The sequence below is a fragment of the Opisthocomus hoazin genome, chromosome 5, assembly GCF_030867145.1.
Source record: "Opisthocomus hoazin isolate bOpiHoa1 chromosome 5, bOpiHoa1.hap1, whole genome shotgun sequence".
NCBI classification, from domain to species: Eukaryota; Metazoa; Chordata; class Aves; order Opisthocomiformes; family Opisthocomidae; genus Opisthocomus; species Opisthocomus hoazin.
In genome coordinates this window covers 31345366-31358710 of record NC_134418.1, presented here as the reverse complement: position 1 = coordinate 31358710, position 13345 = coordinate 31345366, and the positions used below count along the sequence as shown (strand labels likewise).

The following is a 13345-nucleotide window of genomic DNA, read 5'->3' as shown; positions in this document are numbered from 1 at the left end:
TCTGCTATACTATGAATCCTAAGCTCATCTCATGGACTAAAGGGGAACCATTCCCTTAAGCAGGATGCATTTCAGCCTGCTGGAAGGATCCACTTTGAAGAGGGAACCCTAGCTCTTCCAAAGCCTGAAACCAGTTTTAAGCAACAGTATATAATTCATGCACTCAGGCCTCCACGTCAGCGTCGGTAGACTGGAGAAGGTAAATGTCAAGAATAAGTGAATGACCTTCAGTGCTCCGAACCCCACTTTCAGAAAGCAATGACTATACCACACTGTGGGATCCACCCATCATTCCCAAGGTACTAAAGTTTTGCCTCTGATTCATAACTGGAGGTTTTCTTAATGTTTATCTGCTCAAATTGAAAAAAAGAAAAAATCTAAAGCAGCCACAATTAGCAGCATTTTGTTTTAATGCTAGCCAAGTGATTTCTCTTTTAAAACGCTAAAACTATGTTGCAGCATTCTCTGTGGACTTGAAACAAACTTTTAGTTCCCACAAAGGAATGTATTCTTTGATAATAACCAGAACTCTGACATCACTACCTTCTACATGTTGATATGTCTGTGCTTCTGTTCAGAAGGACCTCTGAGCTAGCAGAGCTACAGCAAGCTTCAGGAGAGAAAAAAGTTTTCTTGCTTAGCTGCAACAGATTTATATCCCATCTTTCAGAATAATTCTTGCTTAAAACACAATTCAGAATAATCAAGTGCAATAGAAGTTTTAGTTGGACAGATTTTTTTTTGAGCTGAAATATTCTCAAACTCCAGTTCACTAAATCAGCTTCAGGTGAGGCTTGTTTCTCCATGACATTCCCATGTCAGCACAAATCCAGTGGAGAAAAGAAAATCAGGAAGAACAGCAGAAAAAGATGATAGTTACATGCAGCCAGTAGTGGAAAGTCTACAAAAGGCAAAGCCAGTCAGAATTTTTCAGCTGACACTCTTGTCACAGAATACTTAATCTTTGTGCCCAATATAGTTTTTGGTTTTTTAACTCAAAATCTAGAGAAGGACAACAGCCAAAAACCCAGTGGTCTCCATAATCTTTTCAGAAGTAGGAAATTCAGAGTTAAACCTCGGTTCTGCCTTACTGAGATCAGAAATTAATTCTATCTTCCAAGTCCCACACACACTCCCTAATCAAAATGTCTCTTTCTCTTCCACTTTTCTGTCAAAAATATTAAGTAGTATAACTTTCATTCTAATGGAAATAATTAGGAAACGTTGACATTTTTATAAGATGCAATTCTTTTTCTTTAACCAGCCTTTCTGAAGATTTTTCCAAATAATTTTGCGTTACCATCTCTAACAGGTATTAACTGGAATTGCTCTACGTAACCATTGTTCTTGCATCAACCTACACTCTTCTGATGGATTTCACAGACTACTACATGTGACAACAAACATTCTACAAAATTATAATTGACTATCAGTGAGTTAAAAAAAAAAATCAGTAGGACAATTATTGCAAACAAAATATAGCAGGGTGTGCTTTGAAGCTTATGTGTGGGTGTCATCAGCAGAAGCTCAAGAAATTTGTTAGCAGCATATTTGCAGATACTGCTTCCCAACACATGGTAAGCCCTTGCATACCTACATAACCATCTGGCTGGCAAGAAAGTGGCTGTTTAGAGATCAGATACCAGTTTAGCTTTCTCAACATTACTTAGTGATATCATCTCTTAGAATTCAGATGCAACACATCTATCAACTTTATGATCAGCATCTAACACACTTCCCAGTGCCCAGCAGCAAAATTAGCAATACCCCATCTGACCTCAGACAAAATCTCTGGGGCAGAAAAAGGTCAAGCATGATAACTACATATTCCATTCATCATCATATTATTCCTTCTACTTCTTTAGCATACAGTAAATAATTTTAGCCAATTAGCTAAAAACAGTTTCTTCTGTCTTCTCTGCAATGACACAGTAAGGACCTCCTGCCAGTCTAGATGTCATGTGATAGCGAAGAAGCATGAAACGTCCATATAGGCACAGCAAGCAGAGTTCAAGAAGACTCCCTGCCCACAACTATTTCCCACTACTGAATGGTGCAGTGTGTGTTACCTTGAAAAAGCCTGCGACCTTTTAGTGAAGCACCACACTTTACCTGCATGCTCAAAGGCGTCACTGCAAACCAGAGAAACAGAAGGGCTAACAGAAACATAGAATTGTTTAGGTTGGAGGAGACCTTCAAAATCGAGTCCAGCCATTAACCTAACACTGCCAATTCCACGACTAAACCATGTCCCCAAGCTCTGCATCTACATGTCTTTTAAGTACCTCCAGGGATGGTGCCTCATCCACTTCCCTGGGCAGCCTGTTCCAATGCTTTACAACACTTTCAGTGACAAATTTTTTCCTCATTTCCAATCTAAACCTCCCCTGGCACAACTTGAGGCAATTTCCCCTTGTCCTATTGCCTGTTGGGAGAAAAGACCAACACCCACCTCACTACAATCTCCTTTCAGGTACTCGTAGAGAGCGATAATGTGCCTCCTCTTCTCCAGACTAAACAATCCCATTTCCCTCAGCCACTCCTCATAAGACTTGCTCTCCAGACCGTTCATCAGCCTCACTGCCCTTCTCTGGACACACTCCAGCACCTCAATGTCCTTCTTGTAGTGATGGGCCCAAAACTGAGCACAGTAGTCGAGGTGCAGCCTCACCAGTACAAGGGCATGATCTCTTCCCTAGTCCTGCTGGCCACACTATTCCTGATACAAACCAGCATGTCACTGGCCTTCTTGGCACACTGCTGGCTCACGTTCAGCCGGCTATTGACCAATACCCCCAGGTCCTTTTTTGCCGGGCAGCTTTCCAGCCACTCTTCTGCCACACAGGGTGGCATTTGGCCTATTGGCATGGGTTACATAGATAAAAAGTGAAGAGAATAGCATCCAGTTTCCCATTAGATGTTGATGTCACTTAAGAACAGCATGAACACCAAACACAAGCTTAGTGATATTTACTTCTCTCAATTATTCAGTGAACAAAAGGAGGTTTAATCAAATTTTTTTTTTGTAAAAGAGGGAAATATTCATTAGATATGTACTTAAATTAATTATTTGTGCATTCCTCTTCAATCTAAAGTGAAATACCTTTTGCAACATGCTGGCCATTTAAATGTCAATTCTTCATGTCCCCTTCAGTTACTTACCTAAAAAAGAAAAGAAAATAATATATTAACCTTCTACGTTTTCAAATCTATCATGAATACATACCTTGGTCACCACTGCTCCCCTGGAAGTTTTCAGCAGCTACAAATTAGGCAAGACTCTTAGGGTAAAGAGATTTGGTTATATTATTAGGTTAGATGACATGTTTCCACTTCTGCTTCAGCTAAGCATTCATTAATTGAATTTAAGAAATTTTTTTTCATATTATTACTTTTTTCCTCCCCAGTAAACGATTTCTGAATATAAGCTACCTGATGCCCTCAGTAATTTAATTTCCATATTCTGTGTATTTACTCTGGAAAAAAGTTGTAATTGCAGTTGCAGTAATAGAAATGCAAAACATTCAGCAAAAGTACCCCAATGTGGTCTTCAGTACAGAAATTTGGGCAGACGTTTGTGCGACTTCTTAACAGCTACTGGCACCAAAAAAAAAGAAAAAAAGAAAAAAAAACACATTTTGAGCAGACAGAGCACAGGACAGCAAACCGTGAGACTCTAGCTGACAGATTAGTTCTGTGAATCTGGTACGGCTTTCGTACCAATCTCCACAGGATCCATATTTTAACTGCCGAGTTTCTTTCAGTTCTGTCATTAGTGTCTCATGGCTTTGGAAATTAAACAATGGCATATAACAGTAGGTATCACTGCCCATCCGAGGATCTAGTTAGTTACTGCTCAGAAAGCAGAAGAAAGCTTGTTACCAACAATGCTTGCATCTTCACTCATTCACTACTCAGTAATTTCATCCTCCTTGCTGGCCCTCCCTTTTCCTCTCAAGCCATCGAAACCCTTTTGGAAGTCGGTGCTCTTTTCTTGCTTTTACTGTGCTTCACTTTGGAAAGGAATAGTTGTATTCATGGCTTTTCCTTTCCAAACTTCAAATTCTTAATGATAACTGTGTCAAAATCCAGAAATAGCCAAAATCCATAATTTTTGAGTGATTAAGTTGAGGTTATCACAACGAATTGGACTTGTATTTCACGTTTGCCCAAATAATAAATAAATCCATCCTGCAGTCCTGTAATTCCCCACACTGTATAGAAACAGTTTTGGTTACTTACAACATTACTGTCCTAAAGCACTTTTAGAAATGACTGTAAATTAAAGCACAACTTCTGTAACAGAACAGACAGCTTTTGAAAAGTACTTGGCAACGCTAGCAACCAATACACAACAACAGCGAGTAGAGATAGTCTGACCAGCACACGTTATTTGCCAAGCGGGAGTTGCCAGGTGGCTCCTGCCTCCAACAAGTCAAAATGGTGAGTTGGTTTGCAAACCCAGACCTGAGTTTGGTATGAGGGGGCTTGAATTTCTTTATTTTAGGTTGCTTCCTTGCTTTATGAGGATCATATCTTTCAGGCTTTTTGCTTAAAGAATCAGGACTAAAAACGTACCTGAAAATCAAAACCTGAAACAGTCATGTAAGCATATATACCTGGGAGGAAGAGCTGTAATAGTTTTACCAATTGTTAGGTGAAATCTTAGCAAAGCAAGGACTATTGGCACTACCAAATTCACGTTTCTTCTGGAAGACACTGGAGCCACAGCGCATGTAACTCCTACAAACAAACAACAGAACTACACCCTCCAGTCAGGAGCAGCGAGAGCAGCACCTGCATGAGAAGTTCACAGTTCTCTTCCACAGAAACATAGTTTTCTACGTCATTATACACTCCATCTGCTTCCAACAAAACCTTGTCTCAGCTGCCATTTCTCCCATTAATGTATCATCCATCAGTCTTCTATGATCGAATTGCATTTATTACTCCTTTTCTATACTCAAACTGAAAATAATTTTAAAAGTTTACAATACATCCTATAAATGGTATGATTGTCTTAGATAATCCTTAAACTACCCAAAATATATTCTTATAAGCACTAATTCTGAAAAGAAAGATATTTCTTGTTGCATTCATACCACCACTTTTGCCATATGCTGGCTTTTCAGATGTTTTCTTAACCAATACCACAAGCTGAAAATAAGAAACACAGGTGAAACCCAAAAGAACTAAATAGCTTTCATATTCAATCAAAAACTCATCTGAATTTCTTTAAATCATAACCCCATACTTTCCAGCATTATGCTTGCCATAGCTTTCTGAAAAATTTCAGATAGAAATTTCACTTTTCACATTGAACAGAGTGTACAGGCTTAACATTAATTTTGCCTGTACTCAACTAACTTTAGACTGAATTTTAAACTACTGCCAAATTCAGACATCTACTGCACAAGTTCTGCTGCTTCCACCTCCTGTCAGCCTGCTCTGCAATGCCTCTGAATGAACACTTTTTTTTCCTGGCAGAACTCATATCATCATCTTCTTTCCAAGCAGAAAATTTTGATCCTCTAGTCCATATGCATGCATATGTTTAGTCTTTTTCAAGAGAAATGTAACTGCCAGCTACAATTCATATTTCTCCAGTGTATAAGCCCATTTCAGAATTTATTACACTATTGTGCTTTAGCTGGATTTAAGATGTACTGCTATACACTTTTGTCCTTAAAATGACAGCTCAATGTATTATTGCCATCTGACTAGAACTGTCTGATGAAATGTGCCAATTTTTAGGTTTGGTTCATTTCCCCCCCCCGCCTTCCCCTTTACAAGGAACCATAGTTCTCAAGGTTGACAAGAAAATAAACTAATCCTGTTTATCACAGGCACTCTCATTGCTAGTTTTCCCACAGTTTTTTGCAATAATTACCCACAAACCCATTCCACAGTGAATTCTGAGTAATAATAAAAACTACTTTTTTGCAATGCCTGCTTCACAGTTTAAAAAGTTGGGAGGGCCCCATACAAAAAAAGCATATTAAACTTCAAGTGCTACAGCTAAAGCTTATTTCTGTGAAAAAATACCTTTGCCCTTTGGTAAGTGTGATGCTGATTCAATTGCCTGGGGCTTATACCAGAAGAGTTGAAATCACCACAAGTGTCATTTGTTGTGCATTAAGAGGAATCATCAAGAATGCACATACTTCAGCTGTCCTTTGCCCATTCTAGCTGCAGATCACAAGCATTCCACTCAAGTGAGGTGTACATTTCTCTTTTATCAGTGAAAAGTAGTTATGCAGGAAACAGTGATCAGACAGACTCCAAATGAGGCGACTCATGTGCAGATAATGAATCCCATACCATTTCTTTCACGTAATGTCCTTCATTTTGCACCTTCACAACCCAAGGGATCCAAGACTAAACTGATTCAGAAATCGTTTAGTGCAGGCACAGGACATAAGCTGTTAGACCTCAATCGGCATCTCAACCCCTTCCTTCAGGGAACACCAAGCCACCGTCAAGCTGAAGGCACACTTACTTGAGAGCACATGTTGCTCGCTGCTCCTAGATTCTTGTATCTGAGCTATCACCGGGCTTTGCAATTGTCACTACTTCTAGTTGACAACAGCTAAACAACTTAACTTGTGAAAATAACCTAATTGTGCACTTAAGCACATGATTAAATGGGATGTAGACATGGTTTGAACCTCTACTTGTTCAAGAAAGCAGTTAAGCACATGCTTGACCAACAAAGTTCTGAAAATTTGTTGTGTGCATTACCCTGCAGAAGAACTACCTCTCAGTAACCCAGATGGTGCCAAAGTGTGCAGTAGATCTCCACAGATTTGTTTCAAGAACACTCAAGTCTTTAGTATCACCTTCCTTCCCTCCTGCCCATCCCTTCCCCCCAAAAAAAGATTTCTTTGGCCCTGGGTAACACTTGGTATCTAAATCAGCCAAATATAGATTTCATACTTAGCTTCAGCTGTAGGCTCAACATTGTGGAGAACTAGGTTGAAAATCCTGCTCTGAATCAGGTAAAACAATCATTTGAGCTTATGATGCCAACACACCATCCAAGAACCCTTCCTGAGCACCAAGCTCTCAGTTACTCTGGACAGGCATCTCAGTTTCTTCTGTGGAGCTGCTCTACTTTGTACAGTTAAATATTCATCAGCCTGGGGAAAGAGGATGCATAAAGTGTGTTATAAAGCAGTGAAAAATATCAGAGTAATTGATGATCCATTAAAGAGTACGTTACTGTTTCTTTAGGCATTTGAAGTGAATCTAGCCGTGCTAGTAAAAGATGTTAAAATGACTAATCTGCAAGTTAGACTCCACCATTTGTATGAAGAGCTGATGGTGTCTTTTCACACTGCGTCCTCCCCCTTTCTCAATACCATACCAGCATACTACAAACAACAGGACCTTCAGAAATGTTACCGTACATAATAAGCATGGCTTTCTTCTTTAATATTAATTTTTAACAGAAATACGACATCCACTGTAGGGAAAGAAATAATGAACACATTAGTAGCAGGTGTCATAAGACCACCTTTATCCATGAGACTAAGCCACACTTCCTCTAATTTTAGAGGATAAAGATGCAATAGTTATTATGAATCAGAGAAGGAATCAGTACAACAGCTTAAACACTGAGCTTCTTGTGAAACAGGATTAGTGCTAACGGATGAAGCTGTCTCTCTTGTCTGTCTAACAATTGGAAGTGATCCTCCAAAAACTCTGAACAGAATTGTATTAACCAGCAATTATAGACATAAATATAGCCATGAAACTGAAATCATATTTTTCCTACTACTGCAGAGGGGACTTGAAATAAAAATAGTATCTGTACACTGCCATCCACTCTGTGAAACACTGACAGATCTTCCTTCAGGGTTTGTGTTCACCAAATTAGATTAATAATAAGCTGCCCTATCTTCAAAGTACTCATTCCAAGAGTCAGCAGTAAAGTACTACTGTCTTACAGTGATCCCCCTGTTAACTGCTTTGGCTCATCCCATGTCCATCAAATAATTGTGGGTTTAATTTCCATACCAGGTTCTTGCATCCGCTTTTTCAATATGAATGCGATTAAAAAACACATTCTTCCAAGCAAGTAACTTTTATCCTTCACTGTAACATATATTGTGTTTACAAATCTTATTCTGAACTAATCTTTTAAGAAATGCAGTCTTATTTTTTGCTCCCTCTTTTCTGCAACAATTTATCTGTCTTCCCTTACTTTTGTTCCGTAATACCTTTACTTGTTTATCCTGATACCTGCAACTCATTGAAGCAGAAGCCTGAGAAAAGTTATATTAAATCAGATTTCATATTCCTTCCGTACTAAACAAACCACACTCAGCACAACTGTAATGCTCACCTCAGCATTCCTATGTGGAAGGACAGTAAATGGAAGAAGATATTTACCACTATTATCTTTCCAAATAATTTTGTTTCTCCTGTATAAAGGAGGTAAAAATTGTTTTACCTTGGAAAACAAAGCTCCATAGCTGTGCCTGGGTGCTTGAAAGAGGGAAGCAAACAGAACTGTGTTCCCCACATGACTGGGTTTTCTTCCAGACTCACAGGAGATTTTGCATGTAAAAAAACCATCTGTGTGAACATTCGTAAATAATTTTGGAAACGGTCTCCAGCTACTGAATATCACCTAGTGTATCTACATCTCTCTAGGTATGCTGCTATAAGCAGGGTCTCTGTGGTTAAAACCCTAACATTCCACATATGGCCACTGGGACAGAGAGAGGATGGGTGACTGGGAGAAGCAGGCACTTGGCCCAGTAGCATTTTCCCACTTCTGAAGATGTGGGTGTCATGATCTTGGCAAAAAGAAAGCCTGGAAAACGTAAGCTAGGGTGGATGCATCCAGGCAAGAAAGTGAAGATAGCACAGAATAAACTTTATGGGGGTGGGAAGCACAAGAAGAGAGGTCAAGAAAACCCAAGAATGAAATGTTCTAAGGAACAGAAGTTAAAGATGTGCAAGCAATCACTATGTGAGATAACATACTCCTTGGCACACTAATATGTGGGATTCCCTTACACGTATTTCTCTCCAAAGCTGCATGGAGAACTAATAATCAGCATGGTCTTCCGAGAAAAGGGAAGAGAAGAGAAGGCAGTGGCAGGGAGAGAGAAGGCCAGCAGGAATGGGCAGGATAGGCAGGGTGTGGGAGAGGTCATAGAGGGCATAGCAGAGGGCCCAGGAGTTCACACATCACACATTCACTGCCATCAGATGTCATTGCCTTGTCCTGTCCAGCTTGGTTGGTCTCACTCTTGCCCTCTCCATGCAGGGAAGGCACCAAAAAGAACATATCAAATCACAAACGGAAACCTCAAGACTTCTGGTCTCTTTGGAGTTTCCAGCTTTTGAGACACAATAAACTGAAGCTTTGGGAGAAAATGAAATTAGGAGAAAAATAATTATTCTGACAAGAAAGGCTTTTTCCCCCCCACCAACAGGAGCAATCCCGGTATACTGACTTCTGAAAGATGGTGCAGCTTCATATGAACTCTACCTTGGTCTAAATACGTCAAAACCACATCCCCATTCCAAGTTCCATCACAGCAGTCTCAGTTCATAGAATCAAAATATGTACTGCTGCTTTAATCTTAGATTTTTAGACATTTGCACAGGTTGGCAGGAAAGGCAAGAAGCAAGAAGAAACTGTAGGCCTATACTCATGACAGTAGCACTAACAATTATGCATCAGGAAGTTATATGAATTCTGTCAAATCACTAAGATCACATCAGGCAAAACTCAGAGCAACTACGGGAATAATGAACTCGCGCAGTTCATCTCACTTAACTCAATTGGGGCGCATGACTCACTCCAAGAAGCCATTACACAGAGCAAACTGCAAGCAAAAACGACAGTATACCAGAAGACAAAGTAATTTTAATCTATATATAGCATTCTGATACTGAATGGATGGTCCTTGGTGGACTTCTTGTGGGGGGGACTTTTCCTACAGGTATCAGACGCATAGGAGTAGCGGTGCATTAGCTGTCAGAACTTTTGCTTCAGATTTTCCAAACAAAAACACAGCCAGTGAGGTTTAACTTACTGTTGCTCAGTTCTTCACGCACTCCTAGTGGTTAAAATCCACACCTGGGTACCACTTCCGACATATAAAGTTCAACGTTAAACCCTACGGCACAGTAAACATTGAATACAAATCTTAATTTGTATCTTTGAGACTATTAGGCACTGCCCAAAATGTTAAATTGATGTATTAAAAGATATTTACCTATTTTTCTGGTTCAGCACTTGCCAACCAATTGCTTCTGCATCCTCCTCTTCAAGGGCTCTACAGCCAGCTTTGTTTTTTCTGTAGCAAACAGTTTCAGCACCCTGGCAGGACACTGAGTCACCGGGGTCACGGAGCAGGAGAACAAACACTGCCTTTGTGCAGGTTCCTTGGAAGGCAGCAAGAGCTCAGCTCACAGATACAATACTGTCAGGGGCAGCGCCAACTACACAATACACCCAGTATTCAAAACACCAATAGCATGAACTCCTTTACTTTGACACAGGCTTTCAAAGTCCAAAGCTCTTCTCAATATTTTCAGTTAAAAAAAAAAAAAAAAAACAAAAAACACCTCAAAAAAATGCTCTTGTATCTAACTGGAGCTTTAACATTACAGAGCCTAATCCTGCAAACTCTTTGAAGCCATCAGTACTATTTATAAGGATAGCAACTATGTCGAAATAGTAATTTACTCTCTCTTCCTCCTAGCCCTCCTAAGCACCACCAGAGATATTTCAATAGGTTTTGAATAGTTTAAATCCACTGTGTACTTGCAGCTGTCTACCTTAGAGCATTACATTAAGTTTTGTATTAACAGTAAATTAATGGTCTTGCAAATTCTGATTAAATCTTGAGGGTGGGGTGGCAATCTAATATACTTTTTTATATATATATCTATATATATTATATGTATAAAGCTACAATGCAGTATTTTATATTTGGTTTCATTCACTGTGATTACATCAGTCTTCTTACACTAAAGTGCAAAAGTCTGGTATCTGGATCCAAAGTACCTACTGAAGTAAATCTAGACATTAGAAGTAAAGCAATCTATTTAATCTTTTAGGGAAAGGGAGATAGAATATTTCTGCTCATCCAATATAAATACCAACACGCAAGAGAGAAGAACTCATGATATCTTTCTTTCTTTCTACAGCAGCTCTCTGAATTCTCCTACCACACCATCTTTTTGTAACTGATCTATGAAAAACCCATCTGAAATTTCTGCCCCTCGCACAGAATGGTACTTAATTCCAATTTTGCTTAATGAAATCTATACATTGAGCAGAACAGATTTCACAGGAAAACCCAGAAACCATTTACTAAGTGTTATACTGATGTCACTCATTACAAGATGTCCGTTTCAATGCTACTTGTATTTTGATGCAGGTAGATCTAGTGTTAATAGCAGTACAGTTGCATGATGCAGTTCTACCTCAGCTTAGCCCTTCATTAGTTAAGGGATAGTACCCGCTGACTTTGTTCAGGCTACCTGACAATCATATGCTTGCTAACAGATACTTCTCAAACATCTCACCTCCTTGGTTCTCTTTTGGAAGCAGACAAGACATTCTTAATCACTTCTCATTTATCCTACCCTGGACAAATCACTTCACAAGCCTCAAGCAGAAGATCCTTGGGCAAGATATCCTCATGTCACCCCTACAGTCATCATCTTTCAGTGGTTTTCCATTTGTTTGTTTGGGATCTTTTCTATAGCAAGTCTTGTCTATTGCATTAGCTGATCCTATTCCTATGAACACTGTACCAGAAGCTTTACTGAAGGACCAAACACATCATCATGCCCCAACACAGACACAGTAGAAGACCATCTCTACTCCAGAAGATTGGAATCCAGGACTGATTCTAGACTGGAAAAGGACAGCAACAGCAAAGTACAAGGAAACGAGGAGGCACTCTCTGATATCATAACAAATGGACAGGGCTGAACATACTCACTGAGAAATATGCTTTATAGAAACCATAGTAAAACACCACAAGAATAATGCTGGCCAAAAAAAGAAATGGCTTTGCACATATCTGCATACAAGGAAAACAGAAGGCAAACACTTGTAAGCGTCTGTTTGAAGGGCAATGAATATTGTAAGCTCATATTATGATCCGATTAGAGAGAAGTCAACAGTTTGTTAGTAAACAAAGGGTCTTGTTTTGAAGTGGGAAGGGAAGAATCTCTGGTGAACTCTGGAAGCGATACCTGTTATATTCCATGTTAGCGAAAAAAAATGGAGCCAGCAGAAGTTAAGAGTAAAGTTAGTTTCATGTTACTGCTTTACTTCCATACTTCCAAAAGCCTAATTCTGGCAAAGACAACCATTGCATTCATCACCATGATAAAAACTTCAACAAGAGTTGTGAGGATGATCAAGAATGGTACATGCCAAAAATGTCTGCAAGAAAAATCCAGAGCTTTCAGGTTCTACTCATGCAACTGGGTTAAATCCATCTAAGTCCAGACTGACACTAGAAGAGGCACACCTACAAAGACACACACCCACACCCAACACGAGGTGGGTTTAAGTTAGAGGCATAAATCACAGGTGTAAACGAGTTATTACCTGGGGGGGTGGAGGAAATCAAGAGTGGAGGCATAGTAAAGGGGAAAGGAAGCAGTGAAAGCTCTGCTGCAGTCATGTCAATATGACAATCCAAATACAGACAAGTGTCTAGAAGCGATTAGGACGTATTTCAGTTTGGACTAGAGACCCAACGCTGTAAGTAACCTCAACGTCTTCTGTGCCTTCTGGGTCTCCACATTACACAATACTCAATGTTGAAAGATGACTATGCAAAATGGACAGCTATTCCTCAGACCTCCAGATCTTTTTCCTTTGAAATATTAACACCCCAAAGCTGCCATCTTCTCTCCAACCATGACATTCCACAGCAAGAAATCTCATTTGTCGCTACATCAAACCCACTAACTATTGGAACACGATGTCAAACCAGGATCTCCATGAAGCTACCCAGTCATGGAAGATGGGGCAGTACCAATGCGCAGTAGTGAAGAACCACATCTGCCTTCCTCTCCTGCAGAAGTCCCTGATCCTGCATGCTGACTTTCACCCTCAACAGAGGAGCAGAGCCTGGCACAAGGCCAGCTTCAGCACCTAAGCAGTCATATCAGAAGCCAAATCCCACACAGAGAGCGTTCCCAGAGAGTTGCTCTGTATCTTCAGCAACAGCGAGTGCAAGAGTTTTTTCCTTGCCTGTAACACACAGTGCAGAATTTGGCCTGTAATATCGAACAACGGAGTAAGCAGACATAAAGAACAGAGGGAACAACCAATCAGTCCGACACTCCTCCT

General features: G+C 39.9%; 1 protein-coding gene across 1 annotated transcript in view; it reads right to left on the bottom strand.

Annotated features, from left to right (window-relative positions):
* The window catches only part of ANK2 (ankyrin 2), a 365935-nt gene that overhangs the window by 332579 nt on the left and 20011 nt on the right, over window positions 1-13345 (bottom strand). The window contains exon 2 of the mRNA XM_075420874.1: window positions 3104-3162. Within this exon, the coding sequence (XP_075276989.1) occupies window positions 3104-3124 (21 nt within the window). The 5' untranslated portion in view covers window positions 3125-3162. The remainder of the gene's footprint in view (window positions 1-3103; window positions 3163-13345) is intronic.